A 14,503-nucleotide genomic window follows, 5' to 3' on the forward strand; every position below is an offset into this window, starting at 1 on the left:
GTTGTGTTCTAGCACAGAAGGAAATATTACCCAAACGAATTCATCACTCCAGACAGAGAGACGGGGCACTTGTGGTAAAATATATATATAGACAAATTTAATATTGCAAGTGTTTCCACAACGTATCCGCTTTGAATAAATCCCCCAAGTGCTGGTGGGAAGCATGGAGTTGGACAAAAAAGGAGGAAAAAGGGGTGTGTTAGAATCACCGACTGCTTTCCAGGACTCCAGCGACGAACCAGCCAGCCAGTGTCAATGTGCGTGTGCGCTTAAGTGCGCGTGCGTGCACCGATGCGCGTGCGTGTGTATATGTGTGTGTGTGGACTAGCAGCCAACACACACTTAACATTCGTTCGCAACATGGCGTTGAAGCGCCGAGAGACACGACGGCTCTCCCCCGACTAATGCAACGTTATTGTTAGGAAAGCTAGGGGAGTGTTAACCAAAGAGACCTAAACATTCACAGAGACGGCTTTACGCACCGGCGGAGACAATAGCGGATTCCAACATATGCATGTCGCTATAACGGTATAGCTGGTTGTATAGACGTACCGCTACCCCACTGGTGGAAATCAAAGGCTGTACATGGCGGTGGAGAGTACAATTTGGCTGCTCTGTCTTCTTTCGCTGTTTTGTGGTCCATCCAAGCAAGGTAAAGCATTCACTTTAATCATCTGTATGATTTTCAGTGGAGTACATGTGTGGGGTATCGGGACACTCATATTACTCTGAAGTACAGTTCCTCAGAACAGAAGTAGGCTGTGATAAGAAGCCACTGGGTGAATGTGCACCTTGCACGGAACGTGCAACGTCCCATCCGTATTCTGTGTTCACCTCATGTGGCCTCTCTGGTGCGTATGAGGTAGTTTTACTTTATGGGTGTCTCTCCCGGGACGCATTGTAGGCTTCGGCGTTATGAAGTTGCAGTACGTTTCCTCAGGAACAGCCCCGGATGGTGCCACGGAGCGGCCAGGGGGCTATGAGCCCGCCGGGGAAGTTTCTGATCAAGCAGGAGATGGTGCTCATTCAGACATGTGGGCTCGGCCGTGGGGTTTAATGCGAGTGGAGCGCCAAGCTGCACGGTCTGTAATGTGTAGATTGTTTTGCCAGTAAAAAAACAGAGCTTTTCCCCTTCACAGTTTAATTACAGTGTGTGCGCATGGGACGTCTGGTGTTAGCCGCCGGCTCAGAGTTGAGTGAGAGGATTTTGGTGGTGTCGGTGCATTATCTCACTAAACTTGAAGAAGAAAATGTCTGGAGCTGATAGCGTAAGATGCACAGAAGCGGCTGTGTTTCCCACACATTGCTGGTGGCTCCTGAGAGGGGAAGCGTGTTGGCTGGAGAAAGAAGTCTGCCCACACAGAGGAAAGAGTGGAGATTTACATGACAAAGATCTGCGCAGACTATCAGTCTACGTTACACAGTTAAATGCTCTTTAGCTCCAGGAAAAAACAGATATTCCTAACAAAAAGTGAATCTGATGTATTTTCTTTCTTAAAACTTTCTTTTTTCAGCAGAACATGCACACCCAGATGTTCTGCCCTATAATGTCATATCATATGAAATGACATCAGTGTGAAATCAGTGTAACAAAGCAGCTGTGAGGAGTTAACTGCAAAGCTGTCCTTTAGTATGTTATCCACATTATTTTTGTACAAATGTTTAGAGAGAGAGAGCAAGCGCACAAGTGCTGAAATGAAACCGGCTGCCATCAGGCTACATAATGTAAAACTATGGCAAAAACTCTCACATTGCTCTAGTACTCTGCTTTTCAGATGTGTGATGGACAAAGTAAAATGTTCATAGGTGCATAAAGTTTGACATACTAAGCATGAACACATAGGATATATAACTTAAGTGAATCTATACTCTTTCTCAGTTTGAATTTCAATCACTACAGCAAAATGAATCAGCCAATATTCTGATAACAGTTTGAATCATTGCTGAAGAAGGAATGCCAAATGTTATCTGGCTCCAGCATCTCAGATGTGAGCTTTTTTATGCGGCAGTTGCAACCCCGGTGTGACATGTGCTGCAGCGATTGCTACCAGTATAGTGATGAGAAATAAAGGAAATAAAGTGTGCAGGGATTAAAGAGGCCATGAGACATCAAGTGTGGCAGAATGAATATCAGAAACTCTAAAGTATTTACTGTAGTCTAAGCACATACAGGTAGATGCCTCCCCTTCCAAGATAAACTTTAATTTTATCATTTAAGTTCCATTATTTATTGCTCAATTACATGTCATAAGGTCTTAAAAAGGGAAGCTGCTAGAGATTTGTCTCCTTGACTTCCATCTGATAGTGGTAGAAGGTCAGAGGATACAGTTTATAAAGAGTTAGATTACCATGCCCTGCAGATTCCAGCAGAGACAGAATAAGAAATGACTCCCTTTGAGATCCTCCTGACAGGAGAGTGAGTAGCACACTGGGGGCGATCACGTCCAGATGATGAAATCTCTTGCAAGTGAATGGCGATTGTGCTGGAGGTTGTCTGAGATAAGAGTGTAGAGGAAGAGAAAATGGATTTATTTACACTGTGAGATTTATCGTTGAAAGTTTTGATATGTGGTTGCTGTCTGAAAAGCCTTTGAATTGATAAAATTTGTAAAATTACTAATGGAACACTAAACGAATCACAGACTTAAATCCATTAAATCATTTAAGAACTGTCGTCAGAAAGTGTTTTGCTTCAGAGCAGAAGCTCCATTCATATTCATGGGCTTTGCAAAACACTGACAGCAGCATCGTGCTTCATGATCAAATGAACAGGTTGCCATTCATCATGTTTTATTACTGAATAATCAAGGCGCGTTCACAACTCAGTAAGGGTGACTTTGTTGTTCACATGTTCCTCTGTGTGTGTGCATTTTGTTGGGTTTAGAAAGTGGAGCATGCATGTTGTGGCTGATGGTAGCTGTGGGAACTGAGGCTGGTGAATGGGGGCTGGGGGTGATTCTGGGACAGGGATGAATTGGTGGGTGCTGGTGGGGCCAATTTGAGGGCAAGGGCCATGGCTACATCCACAAACAAAGAGCTTGTTTTGACCAAATGAAAATGTGTCAGCTTCATTTAACACATCACAGTGTCTGTGTGTTCACAGTCTACACAGTGATTAAGGAGACTTAATAAAAACAATATTTGCACTCTTGTAAGGCTTTATGAGCACACAAATGTGATTATTGCCATGCCTTTGGCCTTTTTATATGCACATGAAGTTTTAAACACAGCAGCCGCTGCATAATGAAGCATCGGCACTAAAATGACTTAGAATGTCACATGACATCACTTACCCTTGATGTACCAAATTTGACTAACAGTTATGAAAATTGTTTAGGAGTCCACATTAACTCTTATTGAAAGTCTCCTCTCAGTCATCTCAGCTTTTTGATTTGTACCAAATAATGACTGAGCTCACAGAATGCTTTTGTGTCCATATTAACACTCGCACAGTCAAACTATTCTCTTGCAGTTCCACTGGAGCAGCATAGTGTGACATGCCCTGATTAAGAGGAAAAGTGCGTCACGTTGCTTTCTTTCTCCTACATACGTTTGTACAGTTACACTGTACAGAGAAACAAATCAACAGTGTAGACTGTGGGGAGCCACTGAACGCTCTAAACTTTGTCAGTCAAAATTAAATGAAAGAAGACAAATGGCAGACCAAAGGTTTTTGAATATCTAAACACGCTGTAACCAAGTGAAAATGATAACGACCTTCATTCAAAATAAAGCATCCAAATGGGCAGCGTTTGCTTACATGCTTTTGACATGTCTGTGAGCCAGCCCATTGGCATCACCACGCTGTTGATGTCCTATTTTTTTTATCTTGCTTTGAACTCATCTTTGTTCAACAAAAAATGCAGTTGTTCCTCTAGTATTACTAGTCCAGATAGGGTCATCTCAGCAGCTTGTTTCATACAAAGTTAAGATTTTAACTATACACCTGAAGAAAATTAGCCAGGAATCCCACTGCTGAAGTGACCTTGGGTAAAGTAAGGCACGGTGGTGGGAGGGAAAGGTTTTTTTGAGTCAACCATTTATTCCACACACTGCACCAGGGGTACTCTGGGGCAAAGTCCATTCTCTAGCTTAAATATCATGGAGATGTAAAGTTACACAAGGGGTTACATTTTGGCTTGGCACAGCACCAGAGGAAGATATTTTGAAACTAGCAAGGCTGGTGCGCTAGAAACATAAGTCAGAACAAAGTGATTAGGCAAGTGTTACCACAAAATGCACAAACTCCTGTTGGCAGAACAGTGAAGTCATGGTTATCAGTGTTTCAGGTTGCATCGGTGGAAGCTGAATGACACTGCATGACAGTCTTAACTGTGTTACGCTGAAATGCAAGACGCTTAACAACAGGTTCTTTCCAACACACATTTCACTTTTTTTTTTCAATATTCTTCTGTTTTTCATGTTTACGTCCATTATGTTGCCTTCAGCAGAGCACACCAGATGCTGAAATGTGTGTGTTAATAAATAATTGATTGTTTAATATTGACAATTCAGACAAAATAAGAACACAGGACTATGAGATAACAAACTCTTACATTTGAGCCAAGTGCATTACTCTCATCAGTTGGCCTTGGTTTGGTCCTCCAAATAATGAGAATTATTTCTGTCTTTCTTTGGCTTGGTAGATGCATAATACCGTACACTTCCCCAACCACTTGTTTACATTGTTGTATATGCAATACATTTCATATTGGGCATATAATGAACAAATGCCTTGTGCTGCTGTTGGCTGGTGTAAAGAGCAGTTTTATAACTTCCTTTAAAGCTTAGTTTTGGTTGCTGGAAATAATTTTCCTCCTGCCAGCTCCTTTTGTCAAATTTTGTACAGTGATGGTGTACTGTACTTTCATACTTGGTGTCAAAGGGATCTCAGCGATAAAAGAGTGAAGTATTCAGCCAAGTTTGCATGTACAGAAAAGGAACAGTCAGTGGATCTCAATGCACAGACTAACAAACATACAGCTGTTGTATACTGGACAAACGTACGTAGAAACAGACCTAAAAATAAACACGATAGCCATATAGAATAGAACTTCAGGAAAACTGAGTCAGCGCTGGTCTCTTTGTCTTAAGTGTGGTCGTTCATGTCTCCTCCTGAACTCTGTTGTCATTTGTGACGTGTGCTCTGCTCAGGTTTGTTGTGTCTACGCCTTATGGTCAGCTGTTTGACATCTCATATAGTACAGAATATTAAATATTGCATGTGTGGAGGGACGTACTGTCTGTAGTGCGACTTGCCTTCACTGGTACGGGAGTGTGTCTAACAGGAGTGTGTAACTGCTCCGACGTGACCAGAAAATAAGTTGTTTGTGGTAATTCCTCCGTGCCTTGAAACATATTAACAGATCATCTCCTGTTTGTGAACGCCTTAATGACTTCATGTAGTTACTTTTCTTTTCTTTTCTTTTCTGTGCTGTCCCTTAATATTAATTGTATTTTTAATGACCTTGTTTTAGTTGTTATCATTTTTTGTTCCCAAACTTATTGCACACTTTCAGCATTTCTGTGAACATACATACACAGATCTCATGAGCCGGGCAGACAGCAGGGCCTGTGGAGAATAGCTCAGTACATATTAGTGGTGAATTAAGTATCTGCATGTGTGTGCGTGTTTGTATTTGCTGAGGTGCATTCACCCCATGTCCCTGCCTGCATGTAAGCGTGGGTGTGTCAGCTGTGATTTGCGAATGCATTTTGATCCCCTCCCCAGAGAGTCTATGCTAAATTAGGATGCATATTATTTAAAGATGCCCTGGGCTGAGTTTCAACTGTGTATATTTGTGCAGTGAATATGTTGATTTTCATGGTGCCCTGTGTGCGCCTATTCATGCTGCCAGTGAGGCACTCTTAAGCACAGAAGTGTTTGTATGAAAGGAGAGGACGTCTTGAGCTCAATTTTGCCTGCTATGATTTCGAACGATTTGCTCTCTTGGGATGTTTAAATCCTCGTGTTGAATTTATTTTGTTAGTGCTCATTAGCACCAGTGAATAGCATGGCCTCTCTCTGAAAGTAAACCTTGCGAGCTAATAAGTGAATGAATTAATGTTTTCATTCTGGTAACCTTTTCCATCTAAAACCTTCACAGAGATTATACTAGTATAATGAGCCAAACAAATATATTTAAAGATCATAAACCTCCAATTTCCTGCAGTTCTTCCTCTCAATTTATTTTCTTAATTATTTTATTCCAGTACGATGTAGTTTTAGATGTAAAATCTTTCTCTGGTAAAGGACATTTCTGAGATTGTTTATCACAAAATGTAGAAAAGGTTAAAAAAAGACTTATTTGGTAGGACTTTAAAGATGAAGCCAAAATTGGCTGTAGTAATATTCTCCTATAGAAGCTTTTGCACCGAGTTGCACCTCAGTTGCATGCAGTTTCCAAATTGCTCTCTGGTAATGCTGCTATCTGTTAATTCTTTGATCCCAGGAGCACAAAATCTTGATGCAATTTAAATGGATGGTGCATTTCATCCTGTCATCCTGCTAGGTCACTGAGGTTTGCCACAGAGTGTAATTTATAATTCTACATGATGTCATTTGAACTGATGTTCAGAGTAGGGTCACAGCTGCATTGAATGTAGTATGCACATATTATCTGAGTGGGCTTGGAGCCTTAGCCAGCACCAACTTCAGTCCAAGGCCTTATCATAATTTCATTACAAAGCTGATCACTGAAGCTGCGGCAGTATTTTGTGTAATGAGACTACTGAACAATCAGTTCCTTATGGTAGTGGATATTTTAGTTTTTTGGGTTTTCATTCTGCCGGTGTAGTTTCATCTTCGTCTGTGTGTGGGGCATGCATCGGATCTGGCTACGCTCACATGGTCAACTAACCTAAATTCACATTCCTTCCATTCCTCTCTGCTGTCTGCTTGGTCACATGAGAGCTGGGAAGATACACTGAAGCTAGTAGTGTAGATGGAAAGGTGTGGGTAAATACAGATGTACAGTGTCGTTCAGCTTCCATTGATGCAATGCAGATGAAACCGAGTTGTAGCTTAGCTTTAAGAAGATGGTGTATTGATGACTACATGCTGTGGGTGGTAAGGCAGTTCAGGAAAATTATATCCATTCAATAGAAGTCAGATTAGTGCAGCAGTAGATTTTGCTTTCACTCCAGGATTACTCATGTTACATGTAAGCATCCTACAATGCACATATTTATGAATCTTTTAAGAAATCATCTATGCAGTCATACTGAGTGCACACACACACTTCAGTTCACATTCAAACACAGTATATGACTCAAAGATCACAACAAAATCGCGCTCACATCAGTGATGGAAAATGTCATTGTTAAGCACCCCAGTGTGAGCATAATATAAGATGCTTGCTCAGTGCAGTATGACCTTCCTGTGTGCATGTACTGTCACATAGCAGTCTCATTCATCATCCTGACCTTGTGTGAGATGTTCAACTCTGATTCTTGCACACGAACATTATAATGTATGTGTTCCCCACTTTAAAGAGCAGAGTCTTAGACTGCTATGCCTGCTGTCCATTTTCCATATGCCTTTCCCCATTTCTGCGTTTGTCTCTAGATACTGGAAACCTGTACATTAGCACTATACCAGGAGTCTCATGCACCAATGTCAAATGCACAAATTCCTGTACGCTCATTGTGCTGCTGCGTGAATGAACAGATTCTGATTTGGATCTCCCGTGCTCGTCCCATGTTAGTTTTCTTGCTTGCTTTGTTGACTCATGCAAGTGGGCCTGGCAGTTGACATGGCCATGTGGTGGCCCCATGCTGCTAGGAGGCCCTGCATACAAGAACGCTGCACTGTGATTGGAGGAAGCCTGACTGGGATGAATGAGCACTGTACATAGAGCAGGAGGCATGAGGGACTGCACTGGTACGCCCCCTCTCACATTCTCTATCCCTCATTCTCTGTTCTGCTCTCATTCTCCTTCTTGTACTCACATGTTCAGTGGGACACAGTAGCCATGTTTGCCTCCCCACAGCCCCTCTTTTTTTTCATCATTCACTTTGATACCACTGGCTTCAAGAGTTAGGATCACTGTATAACGGAGTCATATCAGGGCCAAAAGTTTCATTAATTTGAAAAAAAAAAGAAAGATTTGAAATTGAAAGTTGAAATTTGGATTTTGAACAATGCAACATTGCACTTGAATTAAAAATAAGTATATGGAAAGTTTTTTTTCAGTTTAAATATAAATTTAATTCTGTTCAGAAATTCTTTTCAACAAATTATGTCTCTCACATCATCTTTTTTTACAGTTTCAGATCTTTTTTTTTCGGTTTGAGATTTTTTTTTTAAATTTATTTATTTTTTTTCACTTTTGGGTCTCTTTCAATTTCAAATTCAAACTTTGGCCTATTTAAGTTGACTTGAATCCATACTCCATTGACAAAAACAGTAATCTAACTGTGTGACGCCCCAGTGTGAAATTGTGTTATTTTCTAAGTCTTACATGACCGGAAATTGAAAATCTTTTGGTTGTTTACTGTTGGCCAGACAAACAAGTAATTTCAATATGTCAACTTGTGCCCAAGGAAATCGTGATGGGCATTTTTCATTATTTTTTGATAGGAAACAACTAATCAATTAATTGAACAGAATCATCATCAGATGACAATGAAAACAATCTCCTTTTCATCTTGAAATGTCAACAATGTGCTTTGGGAAGTAATGAAATGGTAATGAAATAAGCTTCACTGGTTTTAAGTTAAAGATTACCAATATGTCACTTAGTCTGTCTGCCACGACCGAGTAGCCATAGAATAATTAATGGTGAAAGATGCTTGAAACAGTTTTCCAGCCATGTCTTTATGTCTAACCTCAGTCCGTTAAGCAATGTCCAAATTAGACTACAATTTTTACTTTCAGCTTTCTGACAGTGGGTGAGTGTGTGTGTGTGTGTGTGTGGTTAATATGACTGGGTGTGAGAAGAACCCTGCTGTATCGTCAGGGGAGGAAACACAGCTGGAACGGTTAACATCTGACACAGCAGCTGTTCAGATTGTTGAGTGACTCACAGCCTCACTGTGGGTTCAGTAAAATGTTTGGCCCTCTGCATGTAGCATTGCCTATCAGGGAGTTTTAATTTGCCATCAGAGCAATTTAAGGTTCATAAAGAGGGTTGAATGTCTAGCATGCTTCACACTTCTGACAGTGCTTTTTTGTTTTTTACAGGCAAAAACTAAGCTAAGGCAGCATTTTTAAAGCCAGAGGTCTACGAGATAAATGCCTAAATATTTAGACAGTAGTGAGGTGCATCTGTCAGCAAGACTCTCTGTTCCTTGTTACACAAGCAATTCCACCTGCATACCAAAACCTGAGAGCTCCCACCTCCCTGCAGGGTTTATCTGTAGCTGTGTCTTTGCTCAGATTATCACAACTGCTGTTTCAAAATATCGATTTATTCTCACACTGGGTAGTTTTTGGCCACAAGCTCATGTAAATGACTGAGGGTTTTTTTTGTTTTGTTTTTTTTTACATTGTTTCAATCAATGGAAGATAATTGAATTAGAAAACAAAACCCTGCTGAAACAGCAGTCGAGCACTAGTTGAACTTGATTTGAGGTTTGGTTTGTGGTATCCAAGACCAACACACACACACACACACACACACACATACACACAAACAAACACAGGAGTTTTCTTGCTGGAAACTGCTCAGTGCTATCAATCAGACCATCTATCAGACTATCTGTCCCTGTCCTCTCAGTCTGTACAGTGATTTTCTGAGACAAGTAGTACCAACGATACAATACATTGCATCATTCAGGACTTGTAGCAATTATTCACTGCCGCTGTGTCAATTTAGCAGAAGGTACAAGGCAATCTGGTTATCACTGCTTTTGAGTGCTTTAGTGGTCCCTCTTCACAAAAGCGCCTGTAATCACATTTCTGTGCTCTCTTTCAGTTGGCTCTCAAAGCTGCTCTAATCTTATCTGCACTCTTCAGTCCTCTTTTTCATTTGGTAATTCCAGAGCTCTCTTTTTTTGAACCGTATACTCCGTTTCTTACCTTCCATTCTTCACCTTTTTAACTGAGTGACTTCTTTCAGAAGACTTGTTCATGCAACACTATAGTACTCATATTCAAGTCTTTGTCTACACTAACAGTGTAGTCCAGTACTTGACAATGTTAGTCTTTCGGTTGTTCCACCACTTTTGGATAAACTGAAAGACCTCAGAAACTACTGGATGGATTGCCATGAGATTTTGCGCAGACATTCACAGTCCCCAGGGGATTGAGCCTAATAACTTTGGGGATACACTGATGATATCACAACTCTAGCACCAGCCAACTCTGATTTTAGTGAAATATATTGACAGCTATTGAGTGTATGTTAGCCTCAGGATGGACTGTTACAGCTTAACTCTCTCTCTCTCTTTCTTTCTCTCTCTCTTTCAACTTTTCATTCAGTGCCATAATTAGGTCAAAGTTTTAATATGTGAAATCCTTTATGATCAAATAACTGCAAAATGAAGCCTTAGCTATACTTTGTGTTTGGTGCTAATTTACTAGCATGTTAACTGCTAAACTAACATGAAGAACATCGTAAACATCATTAAGATCAGCAAAAAAAAAAGCAAAATAAAGCAAATAAAGCAAAAGTCATATGTTTTAATGGAGTATCAGCATCGGGTAAAAGGAAATTCATTTCATTACATGAGGCACCACTTTTTGGACACTTTGAGTTAAGACTCTTTATGCATATTGGAAATTTCTGAAAAGCCTGCAGCATTGCATAGCTTCACTTTGGAGGCTGTGGAAACCTGAGCTGTGGCCTCAGGGTCAGAGGGTGTCCAGTCTCTGTTGACAGCGAGCTGTGCCAGGTGAAATATTCGCTGTGTTGGGTTACTCTCCTCCTCCTGCTCCTCCTCTTTCTCCTTCTGTTCTCCAAAACATTTTGTGAATAGGTGAGCCATTAACAGAAATGGATGAGTGGAATAAATGATGATGGTATCGAGAGTGCTGTCCTCCTAGATTCTCTATTTTTCTTGCCATTTCTTGGTTTCAGGGATTCTTTCTTCGTCATGTTTCTCTCTTGTCTCTCTTTTTTGTGTAAATCATTGTGAATAGGAAATGTAAGTCTTAATTTTTTTATTTATTTTTTTTTTAAAAGAATTTCCCTTCGGGGATAAATAAAGGAATTCTGATTCTGATTGATCAGTTTATTTCTCCTGTTGATATTTAGCAGGAGCTAAAAGTCTGATTTATCTGACAAAATGTTGTAGCTTATACCAGCACTATATTCTTGCTTTGTCCATTTTACTGATTTTGGCACAACGTGAAAGCTATTATCAGTCCAGATAAGGAGTCAAAACCGTTACTGGTTCAGTGGGCTCTGTATCATTCCTGCGTAATATGTTTGCTTCCTTTTTTTATGTTTTTGATTATCGCTTGTTGTCTGTAGGCCTTTTTTCATTCTCTCTTTTTTTGTCAATCGCTATCCTCCCCCTACTTAAGAGTAAGCTATGAACTGCTTGGCACCGTGCCATCCCGATCCATTAACTACGGCTCAGTGAGATCACACAGCCGCTACTATATCCCAGAGTGCACCCTGTCCTTCCCAACAGCTCCCGTTTGTACAGTAAAATGGCCACTTCACAGATACCTCCCTCTTCACCACATTGTGTCCTCATGAGACACTGACAGTGACTGTGTGTGTATGTGAAATTGGTTTGTGTGTACATGTGAACTTGTGAATACGTGTGTAAATGTGTGTGTGTGTGTGTGTGCTCTACACATATCTAGGGCATGCTGAGGTTTCTGTTGCAAATGTGTGCACGGATATCAAGTGTTTTATTCCCAGATGGAGCAACCACTACTTGAAACACTATGTGAAATATGTGTAATTCTTACCTTGCCTACTTTTTAAAAGGATAGTAGGTCATGCTAGCTCTCAGTTCTGAAAATGTTACTGTGATGTTTCTAGGTTGGACACATGTTTTAGTTCAAATAATTACATTATTAGTTTTACACAGGTTATTAAAGATGAACCTTGCAAAAAGGAAATTGGTGTTTTCCTGCTTTCATTTTCTTTCATTGCATGTTCGTCATCACACATCTACTTCAGTTTTGTGAAGCATAATGGATTCCATATCCACTGCAGAATGATCCCCACCTCTCACCAAGTGAAACCATTGCCAGTGAGCTGGGAAATGGCTGCTAACATTTTAATGACTTAATGAGACCTAATTAGTTGAAATGGGAGAAGAGCCATGGAGGTAAACTGTGTCAGTGTGTGTTGGAGCTCTTCAATGCATGTTTCTGTTCCTTTAAGATAGCGTACGTGCTTTTATGTTTTTTACATGTGTGTCTGCGTGTGTCTCTGTTTGTATGGATTTTGGCTGTATGTGTGTGCATACAGGTTTATGTTGTCTCTATGTCAGGTGTGTGAGTGTGCATGTGTGTGTGTGTGGTCGCGCATGCGCCAGGGCACTGTGCGGCTTTTCTCAGCGCTACCCAGCCTCTTCATCAGGAAGTGATGGTGGGGGGTCAGGCCTCATTTAATCAAGGAAAAAAATTCGATCTCCCATTAACTTAATTAATCCAACGTTGGAGAAAGAGAGGTAGAAGGAAACCTGCCTGTGCGGGTCTATGTGTATGTGTGTGTGTGTGTGTATCTGCAGTGTCTCTAAGCTGAATTCATGTAGATGTTTGTCATTCAACTACAGAAGGAAAATTGAAATGATATTAGTTGCAGAGGTGTAGTTATAAACCCAGCTGTAACACTTTAATGTGTGCAAAGTCTTTCACCTCTTCAGCACTTTTGCCAGGAAATCTGTCCAACAGGTCCAGTAGAACCTGTTAAATGTTGTAAATATAATCATCAAATCAATCATGTATGACTCTCATGCTGTTGTTTGTTTTATGTGTTGTGCCAAAATGAATGCAAATCAAAGCTTGCATGCTGCAAATACATGAGTGGTTTATTCAGTCCTTCAATGCTGTAATAGGCTCCAATCCCCAAGTCTAAAGTTCATGTATGGATGGATGGATGGATGGATGGATGGACGGATGGATGGATGGATGGATAGTTTAACAAACATTTCTCATTAGCAGAGCTGCTTTGGAAACAAAAATAATTCAATAGATGGAGTAGATCTAAGATGATTAGTACATTAATGAGTTAGCTTATCAACAGAAAATTACTCCTCGACAATTGCGATAATGTGTGGAGGTCCCCTGGTGTCAGGTGAGAAAAAACAAGTAGTCACATGTCAAGTAAAAAAAAAAATAAAGGTCATCATCATTTTTACGGCAGAGTGCTAAGAATGAACTGAGGTGTCTCGCAGTCTGAGGAAAGAAGCTGTTGGCAGCGGAGCAAATGGCTTAACATTTTGTGTCCTTCTTCATTCACTGCCAAAATAAATGTACACACTTGCCTGATCAAGACAGTTGCCCTAGGAAGTGATGGTTATTTTATCATTTTTTGTCTGCAGATGTTTCCAGACTTAACAGACTTAACTTAAAGAAATGAATGTTCTTTGTAGCTGCTTAAACAGATCTGTTTTTCATTGAACTCTGATCTTTTCTGGGCTATGCTGTTGAAAGCTGCTGCACCAACAAACAGAGACTTATTTACTTAAATACTGAGAAGTAGAATCCACGAGTGTATGACCCATAAAATAAATTATATCTTTAGAAAAAAAATCCTCATATTTTGCTCACATTAGGAGCAGCATGGCAAAAAAGGACCAACCAGGAACCCCTAGACCAGTGCTTCCCAGACTTTTTCTGCATTGCCCTCCTTTTGTAGATAAGAATGTTTGACACACATGCTCACATCTTTTGCTTCCAAACTCTACTGGAATTTATTTTGAACGTTGTAATTCATTTATCAATCAATCAATCAATCAAATGAATTGTCTTTACCTTGTTGGCTGTTGCATTATCAGTCATGGTGAAACTATATCAATAGCAGAGGGAAGTATTACACTGTATTATACACCGAGCAACTCTTTTGGCAGCTTTATACCCGGTGGGTGAGAATTTGATGCTACATATGCAGCTTTAGCAAAGTGGCTCTTTTGTGCATGACAGTTCGTTTTCTTCTGGAGAAATAAACTGGCTCATCTGTGCGCTCCACGTGGCGTCTCAGCTGTCGGAGGCTGGTATTTTCAGATACATAACACACTGTGAGCTCTCCTTCTTACCCACCATTTTACTGTTGAAGCCACAGGTGACATATGCCTCGTCATATTTTCTTGTCTTTGCCTTGGAAGTTGTGCTTTAAGTTGGGGAAGACTCATGTTTTGCTGTATGTTTTACTTGGAGCCCTCTCACAAACTTGTCCATGTTACACTAACAGTGCTCAAGCATGCCTCATTCATTTGCCTTGCCATGCCCCCCATGTGGGAACCACTGCCCTAGACTGAGCAAACTGGCTGCACAGGGTCAGTGGTGAGCCCTTGCTCCACGTATCTCTTTGACATGTTTCTTGACTGCTATTGCGTCGTCACAGTATTGTGTATGTCAGATTTTTTTTTTTTTTTA

At 40.5% G+C, this 14,503-nt stretch overlaps 1 protein-coding gene across 3 annotated transcripts in view; it reads left to right on the forward strand.

The window, feature by feature from the left end:
- The first annotated feature begins 203 nt into the window (after window positions 1-203).
- igdcc4 (immunoglobulin superfamily, DCC subclass, member 4) overlaps window positions 204-14,503 on the forward strand; it is a 49,305-nt gene continuing 35,005 nt past the window's right edge. For 2 of the 3 annotated variants that reach the window (XR_006841968.1, XM_046376128.1), the window contains exon 1: window positions 206-652. Coding sequence is in view for 2 of the 3 variants with exons in the window: in XM_046376128.1 (XP_046232084.1) it covers window positions 586-652 (67 nt within the window). In the remaining variant the exon portion in view is untranslated. Of the gene's footprint in view, window positions 653-14,503 lie in introns of all 3 variants that reach the window. The other variant, XM_046376237.1, reaches the window with a different exon arrangement.

The sequence above is a fragment of the Scatophagus argus genome, chromosome 1, assembly GCF_020382885.2.
Source record: "Scatophagus argus isolate fScaArg1 chromosome 1, fScaArg1.pri, whole genome shotgun sequence".
NCBI classification, from domain to species: Eukaryota; Metazoa; Chordata; class Actinopteri; family Scatophagidae; genus Scatophagus; species Scatophagus argus.